The sequence below is a fragment of the Scyliorhinus canicula genome, chromosome 29 (genome assembly GCF_902713615.1).
Source record: "Scyliorhinus canicula chromosome 29, sScyCan1.1, whole genome shotgun sequence".
NCBI lineage: Eukaryota > Metazoa > Chordata > Chondrichthyes > Carcharhiniformes > Scyliorhinidae > Scyliorhinus > Scyliorhinus canicula.
The window spans coordinates 12,064,134-12,083,462 of record NC_052174.1 but is presented as its reverse complement, the minus strand read 5'-3'; the positions used below and the strand labels follow the sequence as shown (position 1 = coordinate 12,083,462).

The following is a 19,329-nucleotide window of genomic DNA, read 5'->3' as shown; positions in this document are numbered from 1 at the left end:
GCGGGAACGTGAGGGGCGGCGGGAACGTGGGGGGAACGGGAACGAGAGGGAGCGGGAACGAGGGGGAGCGGGAACGTGGGGGGAGCGGGAACGAGAGGGAGCAGGAACGAGGGGAAGCGGGAACGAGGACGTGAGGGAGCGGGAGCGTGAGGGGGAGCGGGAACGAGGGGGAGGCGGGAACAAGAGAGAGCGGGAACGACAGAGCGCGAACGAGAGCGACACTACGGCAAGAAAATTACTCCTGTCTCAAATATTACAGCGCGAGAACGAGGCTACGGCTGCAAGAAAGTTACTCGTGTCTCAAATATCATTGGAAAGGAATCCCTATTTGAGTGAATGAATATAATGCTTTCCGCTGTTTACCAAGGGAGCCTGACCCACATGATGACACACTGAATAAATATATTTCTGCAAATTAGTTCTGAATTTGAACCCTGATAATAAAGGTCGCAAAATCAGGCTCTAGTGTTCTGGAAAAGGTATAAACAGCTGGTTATTATTGTCAACTTCATTTCTGACCCGAAAAACAATAATTGTGATACATCCTATCAGTGTGTCCTATCCTATCACTCTTCAGTGTGTGAACTGGGCATGTGCACACAGACGTTCCTCATGATCGAATACCCCCCCCCCCCCCCACCGCACAATCTCAATCCTTCAGTGGGGGAAATAAGCCATTTGCCAAGGAGGAGATCGTTCGCAACGCCAAAAGATAAACACATGGTGCAGCAGCCAAGGATTTTGCTACACCGAAAGACTCCCATGAAGTACTCTCCATGACGTGCATGGGGGTGCTTAACCATGTCAGAGATGCTACACAAACATGAGCTGTTACACAAATATTGCCTCAACGTTCTTCCAATGAACTATCATTTGCCCAGTTGGAACGACGCTGAGAGAAAACGCATTCTCAGCCACGGTTGCCAGGCGATGAGCTTCCACAGCGACTCCTTCAACCATCGGAGGGGGCATATTAACCTCTCAATAAAGAGCGGCTTCATCAAATGAGCTTTATTCTAAAAAAAAAAAAACAATTGTGTAAATGGTACATGTTGACTCGAGTTGTGGGAATTTCTTCCCAGAGACCCCACAGTTGCAGTACCCCCGTGCTGTGTCAGTATTTACATAGGTTTGTGTCTCTTCTGGCAGGTGGCACTGCCACCAACCTCCCCCCGCCCAACCAGTCCCGCCCGGTTTTCTCCAAAGAGTCATGTGGTACTTCGTCATTCTCCTTCCTGGTCGCCATCGTCTCCTCGCCGGTTGTTATAGGAAACCGTACGTCCAATCGCACCCCCCCCCCCCCCCTGCTCCCCGCAGGGGAGACGGCTAGCCTTGTCGAGGCTCGTTTGCCCCTTTCACCTCCCGGCAAGGCTCGGCCCACGCCAGGCCTGCGAGTAACCCCCATTCACTGCAGCCGCCGAGTTCGATGCTTCCTGCTCCTCCCCCAGCTGACGGGGGGGGGGGGAGGTGCAGAAGGAGTTGTGAGTGAGAGTCGACAAGAGGCCTCACTTGGGCGAGTGCTGCTGCAAGGAGTTGTTACTGGGCTGGACTTTGCTTTCGGAGGCCGAGGGAAGCGACACCACAATGTACTTCTGGGTGCTCCCGGTCACCGTGCTGCTGGGCGCGGTCTGGGAGGTGGAGACTAGCTTGACGATCGGTTGAACACTGGCTACCGTGGTGGTGACGGGCGATGTGCTACCAGTTCCGCAAGGAGCGGTCCTCAGCGTGATCACCTGAGGGGGGGAAAAGAGAAAAAAAAAATCATTTGTAACCATTTTCTGATCCCGTTGCAGCAATTAAACGGAACCGGAATGGCTTCCAGCTCAATTCGTTGGCATCCACCCGAGAGAGCAGAGGGGATCCCCTGTTTCACAACCCATCCGAAAGACCGTGCAGCACTCCCTCGTGTGGTTATTCAACTTCCCTGGCCAGGCACCACTCCATCCCCCCCACCCACCCCCCACCCCCACCGATCGCCGGGATTTCTCCCAAATTCTTTATTGGATTCATCGGCGACTCAGGGCCCCACATTCCGGGGTTAGAAGGTGCTGCCTAAGGAGCCTTGGCGAGTTGCTACAGTGCATCTTGTAGACGGTACACACGGCTGCCACTGTGCGTCGGTGGGGGATGGAGTGAATGTTTGTGGATGGGGTGCCGATCAAGCGGGGCTGCTTTGCCCTGGATGGTGTCGAACTTCTTGAGTGTTGGAGCTGCGCTCATCCAGGCAAGTGGAGAGTATTCCATCACACTCCTGACTTGTGCCTTGTAGATGGTGGACAGGCTTTTGGGGGGGGGGGTCAGGAGGTGAGTTTTTCACCACAGGATAACACCTTTTTAAAAAAACAATTCTCTCATGGGATCTGGGCGCCGCTGGGTAAGGAGACATTTGTTCTCCCTCGAGACGTCTTTCAGACCGCTGCAACCGAGGCAGATTGGTGCAATGGAGTGGCTGCCTCAGCCATTTCAGAGGAGCGGTTAAGGGTTAACCACGTTGCCGCGAGTCTGGAGTAGGCCAGACCGGGCAAACAGGGCTGATTTCCCTCCCTGAAGGACACGAGTGGACCAGCGGGCGAGCTCTAACACAAATCGCAGATCGGGTAACCACTGCCGAGACCAGCTATCGATCCCATATACCCACTGGCTCACCTGCTGTGTGCTGGAAGAGCCGGAGCTGGAGGACATCACGATGTAGTTGGTCGGCGACGGAGAGGACTGGGTTGGGGTAGACGGGCGGGTGAGCAGTGTTTGCATTGGCAGCGTGATGGAGCTGGGCACCTTGAAGATGCTGGGGCTGGTCGAGGGCTGTGACGACTGTGGGTTTTGGGAGATCGTCAGCGTAGGCCGGGGCTGCAACACACACACACAAAAAAAACAGGCGGACGTGAAGTGAATGCACAGGAGCGTCGTACACAACAGAAATTTCATATAATCAGGCGGGTCCGATCACCGTCGTTGCCCCCACCACCGTCGCTGCCCCCACCCGTGCAGCAATTGTAGAACCTTCCATCAGATTCACTCTCCTCAATCACTTCACTGCAGTACCAGAAGGAGGGCTGCATTGCTAGAACGGACATTAAACCAAAGTCCCATCCGCTCTCTCTCTCACGTGGACATAAAAGGACTGGTGGCATCATTTCAGTGAAGATCAGGGGAGAGTTCTCCACAGCAGGTGGGTCGATATATATCCCTCGACCAACATCAGTTAAAAAAAATTGATTTGGTCAGGAGTGCGATGGTGTTTGTGGGATCTTTCTGTTCACACTCTGACCCTGTGACGGCGGGGCCCCTTGGGGGGAGGGTTATGACCAGCCGTGGTCTAAATAATTGCACAGCCTCGCTCTTGCCCCCATGTCCCTAACACAGGCAGGCCATTCGGCCCCAGATGTCCATGCTGGCGTACGAACGTCCCGGGAGACTTCTCCTGTCCTACCTCTTCTTAGCCCATCAGTACCACCTTCCTCCAGCTCTGCTGGGAGCCACGTCAACCACCCCCCGTGGGAGCGAGTTCCATATTGCCGCCACTCTCTGGGTAAAAGGATTTCCCCTGAATTCCCCCATCGCATTCATTAGTGAACATTTTATATTTATGGTCCCCCCCGCCAAGCTCTGGTCTCCAAGCGCATGGGTAACATCTCCTCCACAAACAGCTTCACAATCTTACCTGCTGAGTGGTGGACGAGCCGGATGGCGAGGACATCATGATGAATTTGGTCGCAGGTGAGGACGGCTGGGTTGGGGTCGAGGGGCGGGCAGTGACCAGCGTCTGCATGGGCAACGTGATGGAGCTGGGCACCTTGATGATGCTGGGCGCCCGCGACGTCTGCGGAGACTGCGATATCGTCAACGTGGGGCGAGGCTGCAAGTCAACAACAACAGCACGGATACTAGTGGCTGCTCTCCTCTCCTTGAAAACACTGGCTCGCGGAGCTCCCAAAAGTGTTCAGCCTTTCCCCCCTTTTAATGGCTTCGCTAAGCAAAGCCCACGTGCAAACAATTACAACAGAAAGGAGATTGTATTTAAATATTCTTTCACGGGGCGTGGGCATCCACGGCATGGCAAGCATTTGAAAATGAAATGAAATGAAAATGAAAATCGCTTATTGCCACGAGTAGGCTTCAAATGAAGTTACTGTGGAAAAGCCCCGAGTCACCACATTCCGGCGCCTGTTTGGGGAGGCTGGTACGGGAATCGAACCGTGCTGCTGGCCAGCTTGAAAAGCCAGCGATTTAGCTGAGTGAGCTAAACCAGCCCTTTGTTGTCCGTCCCTAGTTTACATCGAACTGAATGGCTGGCTGGGCCAGTTCAGAGTGAACCACACATGGCTGTGGATCGCGAATCACCAGGTAGGCCAGACTGGGTAAGGACAGCAGATTCAAACGCTGATCTACAGAGCATTAGGCGGTCCTCTGGATTATTAGTCCAGCGACATGACCGTTATGTCACCATCTCTCCCCCCCCCACCCCCCCTCCCCCAATGTCGTTCTTTATCTCCCATTACCAAGACAGCCTGCATTGAGACAGCGCTTTTCACAAACATCGGACATCTCAAGCTTTCACTTTTTAAAAATAAATTTAGAGTACCCAATTCATTTTTTCCAATTAAGGGGCAATTTAGCCTGGCCAATCCACCTACACCTCTTTGGGTCGTGGGGGCGAAACCCACGCAGACACGGGGAGAATGTGCAAACTCCACACGGACAGTGACCCAGAGCCGGGATTCGAACCTGGGACCTCGGCGCCCGTGAGGCAGCAGGGCTAACCCACCGCGCCACCCCATCTCAAGCTTTCACAGCCAATGAAGTACGCTCTGAAATGCAGTCACTGTTGCAAGAAAGTGGCCGCCATTTTGTGCACAGCAAGCTCCCACAAACAGCAATGCAATAGTGACCCAGATCATCTGGGGTTTTATTTTTTTTTTTGCGATTTTGATTTGAGGGACAAGTATCGGCCAGGTCGCCGGGAGAGCTCCCCTGCGAAGTGGCGCCAAGGGATATTCCACACCTGCCCGAACAGGTAGATGGCGCCTCGGTTTACTGTCTCAACTGAGCACGCGCCCTCAGTACTGCACCGGGGGTGCTCAAGTGTCTGGGACGAGGCTTGAACCCAGAAACCTTCGGGCTCAAGAGGAGCGTGTGCGCCACCCACTGGGCCCCAGTGGGAAGTACACGGAGCACACTTCAAGAAAGCATCTCAATGGCTCTGCAGCACTTTGAAAAGAGCCCATGGTTAGGAAAAGAAGCAGAGAAGCGAAAGCTGTCCTTCCTCCAAGGCCAGGCAGCCTGCCTGGCGGCTCGGGGAACATTTTCTTCTTGATGTCAGAAGGCGCTGGCTAAATGCAAGGCACGGTTGCTGCACTTTCTCACCTGCGTGATGGTCAGCGTGGTCCTGTTCACCTGCTGGGCCTGCATGGCAGCCTGCGCGCGGGCTTTCACCACATGGGTACACAGCATGGGCCCCAGGTACCCATAGTCTGTCTTGTAGCACTCCTGATTGTCGGGAATGGAGCGGATCTTCGCCACCACCGGCGCACAATGTTTCTGGAGGAGCAAAAACAAATCAAACGGGATGAAACCTTAAAGGGTGGCCGAGGGAGCTCCAAAAGCACGGTTCAAAAAGGGAATGGTGTTCACGTGGGAAAGGAAATACTTGCACGGCTGCGGAGACGAGAAGGCGGAGGGGGGGGGGGGGGAACAGTCCTTGCAAAGTGTTGGCACGGGGTGTAACCGGGCCGAAATATTCGATCTTCTTAACCTTAAGCTCTTTTCGGAATCATCCCTCAGGGGGGCGACTGTGGCCCGTTCTGGCCACCAGGAGCCTGGTCAAGGCCGTGGAGAAGGTGCCAAGAGGAACTGGACCCGACTGGTGAAGAGGGACATCAGTCACCGAGAGAGACAGACGGGAGAAGCTGGGACTGTTCTCCTCGGGGCAGAGACGGGTTAAGGGGAGGTTTAATCGAGGCGTTTCGATTTGGTTTGAAACGGTTTCCAGTGAAAGGACAGGAAGGTCAGTAGCCGGCGGGGGGGCCACAGACTGAAAAACACCAGCAAAAGAGGCAGAGAGGAGATGGAGGAAAATTTATTCTAGGGAGCGGCCTGGAAGGCACCGTGGGAAGCAGATTCAATCGGCACTTTCAAAAGGGAATTGGGCAAATATGTCAAAAAGAAGTGAATTCAGGGCTATGGGGAAATCTGACTGCTCCTTTCAAAGAGTCATCACCAGGTCGATGGGTCAAATGGCCTCCTTCAGTACTACAAGATTTGATGGAGCCTGATGAATTTGAACATTTTGCACCCATCTCCTCACCATGTCACATAAAGCCCCCCACCCCCCACCCCGGGTTAAAGTCAAGCTCTGTAATTTATTCCACAGGTCACCTACCAGCAGTAAACTCTGCACGTGATCTGCTCCAATCTTGTCGATGTTACTGACGACAGGGCCATCCAGCACAGTTCGGATTCGTTCTCCTTCTATCTGCAGCCTCTGAATAATCAGAGTCTTGATCACCTGTCGATCAATGGGACTTGGTTAATGTGAGCTCTGTGCACGGACAGACTCTCTGCGGTTTGTACTACGCGCACCAACTGCAACACGCACTTCGGCAACTCGTCAAGCCCCCCCCCCTCCCCCCCCACCGCCAAGGAGGACGAGGGCAGCAGACGCGCCACCCCTCGTCTGCGAGCTCCCTCCTCGCCCCCCAGGGGCCCCGTCGCCCAGTTTCGATTCCCAGCTCGGGTCACTCTGCGGAATCTGCACGTTCGTCCCGTGTGTGCGTGGGTCCGAGTGCTCCGGTTTCCTCCCACAGCCCAAAGATGTGCAGGTTAGGGTGGATTGGCCGTGATAAATTGCCCTTAGTGTCCAAAATTGCCCTTAGTGTTGGGTGGGGTTACTGGGTTATGGGGATAGGGTGGGGGTGCGGGCTTGGGTAGGGTGCTCTTTCCAAGAGCCGGTGCAGACTCGATGGGCCGAATGGCCTCCTTCTGCACTGTAAATTCTATGAATATCTGAGAGACTTGGAAATATAATCGGCCATTGCTTCACTGTCTCTGGATCAAAATCCTGGAACAGCCTCCCTAACAGCACTGGGGATGTACCTACACTACAGGGACTGCAGCGGCTAACCCACCACCTTCTCAAGTGGCAATTAGGTAACAGAGAAAGCAATACTGGCGTTGCCAGTGGCGCCCACATCCCATGAATGGGGAACGAATGACATTTCAGACCCATTATGACCAGAAGTCTGCAGAGGGATTTGGATAGGTTAAGTGAATGAGCTAGGGTCTGGCAGATGGAATACAATGTTGACAAATGTGAGGATATCCATTTTGGTGGGAATAACAGCAAAAGGGATTATTATTTAAATGATAAAATATTGAAACATGCTGCTGTGCAGAGAGACCTGGGTGTGCTAGTGCATGAGTCACAGGAAGTTGGTTTACAGGTGCAACAGGTGATTAAGAAGGCAAATGGAATTTGTCTTAAATTGCTAGAGGGATGGAGTTTAAGACTAGGGAGGTTATGCTGCAATTGTATAAGGTGTTAGTGAGGCCACACCTGGAGTATTGTGTTCAATTTTGGTCTCCTTACCCGAGAAAGGACGTACTGGCGCTGGAGGCTGTGCAGAGGAGATTCACTAGGTTATTCCCAGAGTTGAGGGGGTTGGATTACGAGGAGAGGTTGAGTAGACTGGGACTGTACTCATTGGAATTTAGAAGGATGCAGGGGTATCTTATAGAAACATTTAAAATTATGAAGGGAATAGATAGGATAGATGCGGGCAGGTTGTTTCCACTGGCGGGTGAAAGCAGAACTAGGGGGCATAGCCTCAAAATAAGGGGAAGTAGATTTAGGACTGAGTTTAGGAGGAACTTTTTCACCCAAAGGGTTGTGAATATATGGATACCCTTGCCCAGTGAAGCAGTTGAGGCTCCTTCATTACATGTTTTTAAGGTAAAGATAGATAGCTTTTTGAAGAATAAAGGGATTAAGGGTTATGGTGTTCGGGCCGGAAAGTGGAGCTGAGTCCACAAAAGATCAGCCATGATCTCATTGAATGGCGGAGCAGGCTCGAGGGGCCAGATAAGACCATAAGACATAGGAGTGGAAGTAAGGCCATTCGGCCCATCGAGTCCACTCCGCCATTCAATCATGGCTGATGGGCATTTTAACTCCACCTCCCAGCATTCTCCCCAAAAGATGGCCGACTCCTGCCCCTAGTCCTTATGTTTTATATCGAATGGGACAGAGGGGAGGAGATAAAAAACTAAAATAACTTCAGGTTTGCAAAAAGGGAATGCAAAAACCGACTGACACTTTGAGCATGTTACCTGTTCCAAATTTATTAAAGCGTCTCACACAGCGAAGCCGCTTTAGGAGTGAGGTGCTTCGTGGAGACAACGAAACTTTGAGGAGACTAGAGGGCCGCTGGTTGCAGATATAAATCTGTACCGGCCTACGCGTCGGGGTTCTGCTGTCAAAAAGAATTATGCTCCCCAGGCTCTGCATCAACATCGCTCCGGGAAGGTACATTAAATACTTTCAAGGGACACTCACATCGTGGCCTAACTCAGCCAATCCTGCGATGCAGCCGTACCTTGTCGTCCAGGGAGTCTTGTCGTCCAACCAACTCTGAAATTGTAACAAAGAGCGAGGCCTAATTATACATCGCGAGAGAGAGCTGAATGCATTGAGCTGCTGAAGTAGCCCTGGAGATTTGGTCAACAATAATCTAGCTCAGCGGAGGACAGGACGGGGTAAAGTCTATCAAAATCAGGCCATACGTTTTAAAGGTCTGAGTCATGCCAAATCTGATCTGGGTCAATGGCGGGACATTAAGATGAGCTTCAAGACCGGAGAGGACCCAAATGGACGCGGATGAACCAGCTCTAACTCACCACTACTACCTCTGGCATTCTGCTCTAACATCCAGGGCTGCACTAAAGCTTTCTCTGTTTTAGCCTCAGGAAGAGGGAAGACATTGCCTTTAGTACCCGTCACAAGCTCCGTAACCCTAGCCACCGATTCTCTCCCTCCCTGGCCACTATTGGGGGCTGAAGCTGACCGCTTGCCACCCCAGCCTCCTCTGTGACCTCAAGCTGAGCAATCGAGCCAACATCCTCGGAATCGAAGACCGCCTGGTTCCACCACTCTAATATTGGCTGCGGCCTCACCCTATTTGCCACTGAAACCCTCTTCTGTGCCACTGCGGCCTCTAAATGTCCACCCTTCCAGCGTTCTCCTGGCCGCACTGCCAGCCCGCACCCTCTAGGAACTTGGGATTGGTTCAAAGCTGTGCAGCCCTGTATTCAAACCCCAAAACACGCCCCGTTAACGCTTCATCCACTGTCCTCGCAACACCTCGATCCGGCTTCACCTGGATTTTCAACTCCTCACCCTCGTTTTCAAACCCCTCCGTGGTCTTGCCCCCTCCCTACCTCTGCAATTACCCCCCCCAGCCCCACAACCCTCCGAGATCTCTGTATTCCTTGGCCTGTGATCTCTTGCACATTACCTTTTGCCCCCCCCCCCCCCCCCCCCCCCCCCCCCCCCCCCCCCCCCACTATTGGTGGCCGAGTCTCCAGCTGCCCGGGCCCCTAAGCTCAGGAATTCCCTCCTTAAACCTCTCCGCCCTCCTCTTAAGACACTCCTTAAAAACTACCTCTTTAACTCAGCTTTCGGTCACCCGTCCTAATAGCTCATGTGACGCGGTATCAGAGTTCTGTCTGTTAACACTTTGGGATGTTTTGCATTGAAGGAGGGCGTATAAATGCAAATTCTTGAAGCCGGTGAGGGTTTAATTAAGATGCTCCAGACTTACATTTTCCAAAATAAATGAGAAACAAGTCTTCAGTAATAACACGTTAAAAATTCTGGAACTGTGCAGGTAAATTTTAAGTCTTGTCCTCTTACGAGAGCACGATAGACTCGAGGTGGAGCAACAAACCTCTCGTCTGTGCTCCAAATGTGATCGAAAATCGGTGACAGCACACAGGAATTTGGTTAAACAAACTAAATGAGGATCCTTCCTGCTCAGCAAGTGCTCCGGTGGCCAGCAAGAGCACCTTTCACTTTGACCTCTTCAGAAGCGACCTCCTGAGGTCACAGGTCAGAACGAAGGTCACAACTGACCATTCAAGGTCAATATGGGGGGGGGGTTAAGGGGAAGAGGTGAAGACGGCGGCCGCAGGGCCTTGATCCCTTACCTTGGTGAAGGTTTTGGTGATGCGGGACTGGATGTTGTTGGTTGTGGTGCTGAAGTTCTTGCAGATCTGCGCCATGAGGCGGGCGGCAAAGTCGCGCAGGGCCCAGTGGTTGTCCACGTCCGGGCGGAGGCAGAGCTGCCGGCTCACGATGCACGTCACCACCGCGGGGATCAGTTCGTGCAGCTGCGGAGCAAGGGGAACAGAGAGATTGGCGACTATTCCAAGGCAACGCTTACTGGAAAAAGAGAACGATTCACGTTTACCCCCTCCCCAGCCCCACAAATGGTCTCACCCCTCCACATCTCTGTCACCTCCTCCAGGCCTACAACCCTCCAATTCTGATTCTGATTCTGGCCTTTTGCATGGACATGATTTTAATCACTCCCCCATTAACAGCTATGGCTTCCAACTCTCTGGGCTCTAAGCTCTGGAATTCTATCCCAGAACTTTGGATACTGTACAGAAACCCCAATATTGTATTTAATCTGTAAGACTGAGAGGCGTAGGGATATGGTGCATTAAAAGGGCAGCACGGTAGCATTGTGGATAGCACAATTGCTTCACAGCTCCAGGGTCCCAGGATCGATTCCCGGCTTGGGTCACTGTCTGTGCGGAGTCTGCACGTCCTCCCCGTGTGTGCGTGGGTTTCCTCCGGGTGCTCCGGCTTCCTCCCACAGTCCAAAGATGTGCAGGTTAGGTGGACTGGACATGATAAATTGCCCCTTAGTGATCAAAATTGCCCTTAGTGTTGGGTGGGGTTGCTGGGTTACGGGAATAGGGTGGAGGTGTACGGTTGGGTCGGGTGCTCTTTCCCAGAGCGGGTGCAGTCTCGATGGGCCGAATGGCCTCCTTCTGCACTGTAAATTCTATGAAAACAAACTTTATTGCTAACTTTATCATAGAAGAAAACAGCTTACAATTACCCACTACGCAGTGCTTAACAATGAAAATGAAACACTAACGCCCAACTGTTATATTTTATCTCCACTCCAGCAAAACCCACCTCTGGTCAAAATCCACTTTTAAATACAGTTAGCCAACCCAAGAATACTGGCTGTACAGAGATGCCTTGGATAAACCACATCGAGAGAGTGATCCTTAAGGAATCTGCTTGCAGTTTCATGCCTGTGTCAAACTACTGTTTTTACACTTCCCAGCATTTGGCGAAAAGCTGTTTCACATCCCCAATTAAAACTGAACTGAAACTCAACACTTGACGGCTTCAGTCTCTGGCTCCTCCCACTAACTGCATCATCTTACTAAAGATAAACACTAATGTCTCCAATTATCAACACCCCAGGGAATCTTCTTTATATAAACAAAATTCCATTAGCCCAACTTCAGGTATACGTGGTTGGAATGAATGATGATTTCACTTTTACAATGTTTTAATTGCACCTGGCTGTCTCTCAAATCAGGGTTTTTAAAACCATTACTGCAGCAGTCACACACTGACTCCAACCCTGACCGTTAACCCATCTTGAAATTCCTACATTCATCACTCTCTGCATTGCTCTAACGACACCCGTTAAATCTTCTGTCGTGGACGGACCTTTTGGTCACCTGCCCCTAACATCTGCTCCTCAGGTCAGCGTCAAACGCTTCTTGCTAACCGTTCCTGAGAAATATGTTGCTATGCGACAGGTGATGTATAAATAACAATAATCGCTTATTGTCACGAGTAGGCTTCAATGAAGTTACTGTGAAAAGCCTCCGGTCGCCACATTCCGGCGCCTGTTCGGGGAGGCTGGTACGGGAATCGAACCCGCGCTGCTGGCATTGTTCTGCATGACAAGCCAGCTGTTTAGCTCACTGTGCTAAACCAGCCCCTTGGTATTGCAAAATGCAATTTGCGCTTGCCCAAGTTCCACTCCAGGCAGCACTCACGTATTTTTCCAGGTAGAGCGTAGGGTTGTCCATCAATGCTTTCACCATCCGCATCAGGTAAATCAGCAGAGCCAGGTTATTCTGTACCACGTTGACACGCACCTGAGGGAACACAAACAGGGAAATACTCTGGGTGATTCCAGCCAGCAACTACAATGCCTCAATGCTATTCTCAACCATTCCCCGTGATCGGTTCTACACCTCATGACTTGTGATTTGTTAATTGCTGCCTTCTGTCGATGGCCCCACACACAAGCGCAGACATATTCTCTACATCGACCCCATCAAACCATTGCATAATATTAAAGAGCTCCGTCAGGGCACCCTTCTCAGGAAAACGTAGGTTACAAGTTGCACTGGGCAATTTGACAGAGAGAAGGCCGCGAGGTGCGGGGACGGCACTCGACGCAACTGTCTCACAGCGCCAGGGACCCGGGTTAGATTCCGGCATTGGGCATCTGTCTGGTGTGGAGTACGCACGCTTGCCCCGTGTCTTTTTTTTTAAATTTAGAGTACCCAATTCATTTGTTTTCCAATTAAAAGGCAATTTAGCGCGGCCGATCCTGCGCATCTTTTTGGGTTTGTGGGGGTGAGACCCACACAGGCACGGGGAGAATGTGCAAACCCCACACAGACAGTGACCCCGGGGCGGGGATCGAACCCCGGGTCCTCAGCCCTGCGAGGCAGCAGTGCTAACCACTGTGCCACCATGCTGCCCTACTCTCCTCGCGTTTGCGCGGGTTTCCTCCGGGAGCTCCGGTTTCCTCCCACAGGCCAAAGATGTGGGATTATGGGGATAGGACGGGGGGGGGGGGGGGAGTGGGCCGAGGTACGGTGCTCTTTTGGAGGGTCAGTGCAGACTCGATGGGCCTCCTTCTGCACTGTAGGGATTCTAAGGGACGAGTCCCGGCAGGGAAGGGGGCGAGCAAATGACGAGCGAGAGGCGGAAAGACAGAAAGCATGCAAGTGCATGATCGAGAGCTAATGTTACGCGTCTTACCCCTTCAGATATGAAAGTGCTGAATCTGGGCAGCATCTGGTACAAGCCCGGGTCAGTGGCAATGCTTTGAAGAGCCTCCTGTGAGAGGTAATGAGGAAAGCGGTCACCCTTGAGATTATGGCTAACAGAAGAGACTTCTCTGTAAGACACAAAGGTTTTTTTTCCGTTTTGAAAAGATCTTACTGCTCTCTTGGCCTCGCAGGATCCGACGCAAGCCTCGGTGATCTCCTTGTAATAGAGCTGTTGCTCGACGGAGAGCTCGTGCGTGGTCCTTGGCTTCAGTTTCAGTATTGCCCCGTCCAGCAGAGACTTCTTTTTATCTTTACCTGGAGAGGAGGAGAGATGGGGGGGAAACGTGATTACATGGCAAGCACATCAGGGAGCGGACGAGAGAGGCAAAACGCGAGAATAGTACAGAACACATCAGAGAGCGCACGCGAGAGCGAGCACGGGAGAATATTACAGAACACATCAGAGAGCGCACGAGAGAGCGAGCACACGAGAATATAATAGAACACATCAGAGAGCGGACGGGAGAGACGAACAGATAGAGACGAACATGCGAGAATATTACAGAACACATCAGAGAGCGCACGAGAGAGCGAGCACGGGAGAATATTACAGAACACAGAAAGCACGAGAGAGCAAGCACGGGAGAATATTACAGAACGCATCAGAGAGCGCACGAGAGAGCAAGCACGGGAGAATATTACAGAACACATCAGAGAGCGGACGGGAGAGACGAACAGATAGAGCCGAACATGCGAGAATATTACAGAACACAGAAAGCACGAGAGAGCGAGCACGGGAAAATATTACAGAACGCATCAGAGAGCGCACGAGAGAGCAAGCACGGGAGAATATTACAGAACGCATCAGAGAGCGCACGAGAGAGCAATCACGGGAGAATATTACAGGACACAGAAAGCACGAGAGAGCAAGCACGCGAGAATATTACAGAACACATCAGAGAGCGGACGGGAGAGACGAACAGATAGAGACGAACATGCGAGAATATTACAGAACACAGAAAGCACGAGAGAGCGAGCACGGGAGAATATTACAGAACGCATCAGAGAGCGCACGAGAGAGCAAGCACGGGAGAATATTACAGAACACAGAAAGCACGAGAGAGCAAGCACGCGAGAATATTACAGAACACATCAGAGAGCAGACGGGAGAGACGAACAGATAGAGACGAACATGCGAGAATATTACAGAACACATCAGAGAGCGCACGAGAGAGCGAGCACGGGAGAATATTACAGAACACAGAAAGCACGAGAAAGCAAGCACGGGAGAATATTACAGAACACAGAAAGCACGAGAGAGCGAGCACACGAGAATATTACAGAACACAGAAAGCACGAGAGAGCGAGCACACGAGAATATAATAGAACACATCAGAGAGCGGACGGGAGAGACGAACAGATAGAGACGAACATGCGAGAATATTACAGAACACATCAGAGAGCGCACGAGAGAGCGAGCACGGGAGAATATTACAGAACACAGAAAGCACGAGAAAGCAAGCACGGGAGAATATTACAGAACGCATCAGAGAGCGGACGGGAGAGACGAACAGATAGAGCCGAACATGCGAGAATATTACAGAACACAGAAAGCACGAGAGAGCGAGCACGGGAGAATATTACAGAACACAGAAAGCACGAGAGAGCAAGCACGGGAGAATATTACAGAACACATCAGAGAGCGCACGAGAGAGCAAGCACGGGAGAATATTACAGAACACATCAGAGAGCGCACGAGAGAGCGAGCACACGAGAATATAATAGAACACATCAGAGAGCGGACGGGAGAGACGAACAGATAGAGCCGAACATGCGAGAATATTACAGAACACAGAAAGCACGAGAGAGCGAGCACGGGAGAATATTACAGAACACAGAAAGCACGAGAGAGCAAGCACGGGAGAATATTACAGAACGCATCAGAGAGCGCACGAGAGAGCAAGCACGGGAGAATATTACAGAACACATCAGAGAGCGGACGGGAGAGACGAACAGATAGAGCCGAACATGCGAGAATATTACAGAACACAGAAAGCACGAGAGAGCGAGCACGGGAGAATATTACAGAACGCATCAGAGAGCGCACGAGAGAGCAAGCACGGGAGAATATTACAGAACGCATCAGAGAGCGCACGAGAGAGCAATCACGGGAGAATATTACAGGACACAGAAAGCACGAGAGAGCAAGCACGCGAGAATATTACAGAACACATCAGAGAGCGGACGGGAGAGACGAACAGATAGAGACGAACATGCGAGAATATTACAGAACACAGAAAGCACGAGAGAGCGAGCACGGGAGAATATTACAGAACGCATCAGAGAGCGCACGAGAGAGCAAGCACGGGAGAATATTACAGAACACAGAAAGCACGAGAGAGCAAGCACGCGAGAATATTACAGAACACATCAGAGAGCAGACGGGAGAGACGAACAGATAGAGACGAACATGCGAGAATATTACAGAACACATCAGAGAGCGCACGAGAGAGCGAGCACGGGAGAATATTACAGAACACAGAAAGCACGAGAAAGCAAGCACGGGAGAATATTACAGAACACAGAAAGCACGAGAGAGCGAGCACGGGAGAATATTACAGAACACAGAAAGCACGAGAGAGCAAGCACGGGAGAATATTACAGAACACATCAGAGAGCGGACGGGAGAGACGAACAGATAGAGACGAACATGCGAGAATATTACAGAACACAGAAAGCACGAGAGAGCGAGCACGGGAGAATATTACAGAACGCATCAGAGAGCGCACGAGAGAGCAAGCACGGGAGAATATTACAGAACACAGAAAGCACGAGAGAGCGAGCACACGAGAATATAATAGAACACATCAGAGAGCGGACGGGAGAGACGAACAGATAGAGACGAACATGCGAGAATATTACAGAACACATCAGAGAGCGCACGAGAGAGCGAGCACGGGAGAATATTACAGAACACAGAAAGCACGAGAAAGCAAGCACGGGAGAATATTACAGAACGCATCAGAGAGCGGACGGGAGAGACGAACAGATAGAGCCGAACATGCGAGAATATTACAGAACACAGAAAGCACGAGAGAATATTACAGAACACAGAAAGCACGAGAGAGCAAGCACGGGAGAATATTACAGAACACATCAGAGAGCGCACGAGAGAGCAAGCACGGGAGAATATTACAGAACACATCAGAGAGCGCACGAGAGAGCGAGCACACGAGAATATAATAGAACACATCAGAGAGCGGACGGGAGAGACGAACAGATAGAGACGAACATGCGAGAATATTACAGAACACATCAGAGAGCGCACGAGAGAGCGAGCACGGGAGAATATTACAGAACACAGAAAGCACGAGAGAGCAAGCACGGGAGAATATTACAGAACACAGAAAGCACGAGAGAGCAAGCACACGAGAATATTACGGAACGCATCAGAGAGCGCACGAGAGAGCAAGCACGGGAGAATATTACAGAACACAGAAAGCACGAGAGAGCAAGCACGCGAGAATATTACAGAACACATCAGAGAGCGGACGGGAGAGACGAACAGATAGAGACGAACATGCGAGAATATTACAGAACACAGAAAGCACGAGAGAGCGAGCACGGGAGAATACTACAGAACGCATCAGAGAGCGCACGAGAGAGCAAGCACGGGAGAATATTACAGAACACAGAAAGCACGAGAGAGCAAGCACGCGAGAATATTACAGAACACATCAGAGAGCGGACGGGAGAGACGAACAGATAGAGACGAACATGCGAGAATATTACAGAACACATCAGAGAGCGCACGAGAGAGCGAGCACGGGAGAATATTACAGAACACAGAAAGCACGAGAAAGCAAGCACGGGAGAATATTACAGAACACAGAAAGCACGAGAGCGCGAGCACGGGAGAATATTACAGAACACATCAGACAGCGCACGAGAGCAAGCACACTAGAATATTAGAACACATCAGAGCGCGCATGAGACTCAGCACGCGAGAATATTACAGAACACATCAGAGAGTGTACGAGAGAACGAGCACACATGGTTGGGGGGGCGAGAGGGGGGAGTAGAGGGAGATGCTGTGAGAGAAAGAGAGGGGGGAGGGAATGGAGAGACAGTAAGATCAAGTGTGTTGGGGAAAAGAAAAGAGATGGGGCAGAGGACAGGACAGAGAGAGATAATCAATATAACTTCCCCCCACTCCTAGTTTCGTTGCTTCCTACAATTAGTCAGCAGGTTTTACTGCAGACTCTTCAACACTCAAGAGGGAATGCCTGTAATTGGCTGGAGGGCAGGGATCATTAGACAATAAAAGACGCCACCTTCTCGTGGCAACTAGAGGCAGGCAAAACACGCCAGGCTTGGCAACAGCTCTCAAGAGCACATTAGACAAATTAGTAGACCAGCTTAAATCCCGAGCCAGGCTATTTTTTTAAAAAAACTGATTCATGTAAAAGTGACAGAAGCGAGGCCAAAATTAAATGGAGGGGGAGAAATCGATCGTCAATGTCATTTAGATAAGATTAACAATTTATAGATTTTCTCCCCAAAAGTTAACTTTAGGACAGTCAAATTCATTGGTTCTCTATCACTTTATAAAACACGAGTTAGACCGCGGCTAGAGTACTGGGTACAGTTATGATCACTGTTTCTTGCCTAGTATGGACACAATAGGCCCGAATGGCCTCCTTCTGTGCCTTTTTAAAAAACTTTGCACTCTTCCCAGATCAAATCTCAACAGTTTGCATTCATTCTCACACTTCGACAGAATCGCATTGCTCAGGCACGGGTTCCTGACCTTTGCCATCCGTGGCCGCAGACCCTTGACCTTTGCCCTTTGCTTGCCCTTCTTCCTCTTGCCCCGGTTTGATGACCTTCAGAGGCTCGGTAGATTCGACCTTCTGCTGCTCTTTAGGCGCTGAGATGGGGGAGGAGGAGAATGGAAAACACAAACACAATTAGGAGCTCACAGTCCGAAGATCAGGAACTCTGTTAACACGGAGGCAGCGGTGGGAACCGAGCTAGTTTTGAGAGCATTCGAGGAATGGTAAATAAGGAAGGAGCCTTTCCTGATGGACTTAAGCGGACTCGCGCGCCGAGTTAGCAATTCCGGGACAAGGGAAAACTCATTAACTGCTACGGCTGCAGTTGTAGAGGGGCTCTGGCCAGACCCTACTCTGAGTGGCTTTACATTTGAAATGAAATGAAAATGGCTTATTGTCACGAGTAGGCTTCAATGAAGTTACTGTGAAAAGCCCCTAGTCGCCACATTCCGGCGCCTGTTCGGGGAGGCTGTTACGGGAATCGAACCGTGCTGCTGGCCTGCTTTCAAAGCCAGCGATTTAGCCCAGTGTGCTAAACAGCATCTGCGCCGCGAAGAATAATTAGTCTTGGGGAAGTTGCAGAGAAGATACCAGCTGAATGATACCAGAACTTGGCAGCATCAACTACGAGGCATTGAAGCGTGTCTTCACTTGCGTACAAAATATTAAGGGGTGATCTAATTTAGGGGCTCAAGACGATTAAGAGATTCGATAGGGTAGATAGATAGAAATTAATTCCTCTACAACGTGCCATAGCCTTAAAATCAAAGACTGGTCGATTACACAACTGTATTAAGCATTTCCTCACATCAATGTCTTAATGGATTTGATTGAGACTTTCCCTGACTCGAGAGTTTAGAACGCAGGGTCACGGTCTCAGGATAGGCGGTCCGAGTCCGCCATTTGGCACCGAGACAAGGAGAACTTTCTCCAGTCAATTCCAGTGCCCTCGGAACTCTCTACCCCAGGGAGTTCTGGGTGCTACACTCAAGGCTGAGACCACCAGATTTTCGGAGATTAGAGGAATAGGACGGGGGAAATGGACTTGAGGAAGATGATCGGACGTGGCGGTCTTCAATGGTGTAGCAGACCCTACCGGCCGAACGGACTCTCCTGCCGATTTTACCTACAGATACAAGTATTTCTGTCAGAGAGAGACGACACCGACGTTCGCCTTACCTGGGGGTGGATTCTCTGGAATTGCAGGCTGCACTCCTTCGATACTGAGCCAGTGGGCTGAAAAGCAAAAGGAGAGACGATTACACCCGGTTACGCTTGCGTTTTTACATTCACACTTGGGAGTCAGCATTCCTTTTTTAAAAAAAATATATTTTTCTCCTCCTTTTTCACATTTTCTCCCAAATTTGCACCCACCAACAATAAACAGTGACGAGCA

General features: G+C 50.9%; 1 protein-coding gene across 5 annotated transcripts in view; it reads right to left on the bottom strand.

Moving 5' to 3' along the window:
• Positions 1 to 996: 996 nt before the first annotated feature.
• Positions 997 to 19,329, bottom strand: part of taf6 (TAF6 RNA polymerase II, TATA box binding protein (TBP)-associated factor) — a 31,120-nt gene continuing 12,787 nt past the window's right edge. For all 5 annotated transcript variants that reach the window (XM_038786890.1, XM_038786889.1, XM_038786888.1 and 2 more), the window contains exons 5-16: positions 19,113 to 19,169; positions 17,909 to 18,028; positions 13,271 to 13,413; positions 13,088 to 13,165; positions 12,088 to 12,189; positions 10,201 to 10,383; positions 8,552 to 8,626; positions 6,380 to 6,505; positions 5,365 to 5,538; positions 3,662 to 3,856; positions 2,647 to 2,847; positions 997 to 1,733 (exon numbers count right to left, since the gene is read on the bottom strand). In XM_038786890.1, coding sequence (XP_038642818.1) covers positions 1,506 to 1,733; positions 2,647 to 2,847; positions 3,662 to 3,856; positions 5,365 to 5,538; positions 6,380 to 6,505; positions 8,552 to 8,626; positions 10,201 to 10,383; positions 12,088 to 12,189; positions 13,088 to 13,165; positions 13,271 to 13,413; positions 17,909 to 18,028; positions 19,113 to 19,169 — 1,682 coding nt within the window. In that variant the 3' untranslated portion in view covers positions 997 to 1,505. The remainder of the gene's footprint in view (positions 1,734 to 2,646; positions 2,848 to 3,661; positions 3,857 to 5,364; positions 5,539 to 6,379; positions 6,506 to 8,551; positions 8,627 to 10,200; positions 10,384 to 12,087; positions 12,190 to 13,087; positions 13,166 to 13,270; positions 13,414 to 17,908; positions 18,029 to 19,112; positions 19,170 to 19,329) is intronic.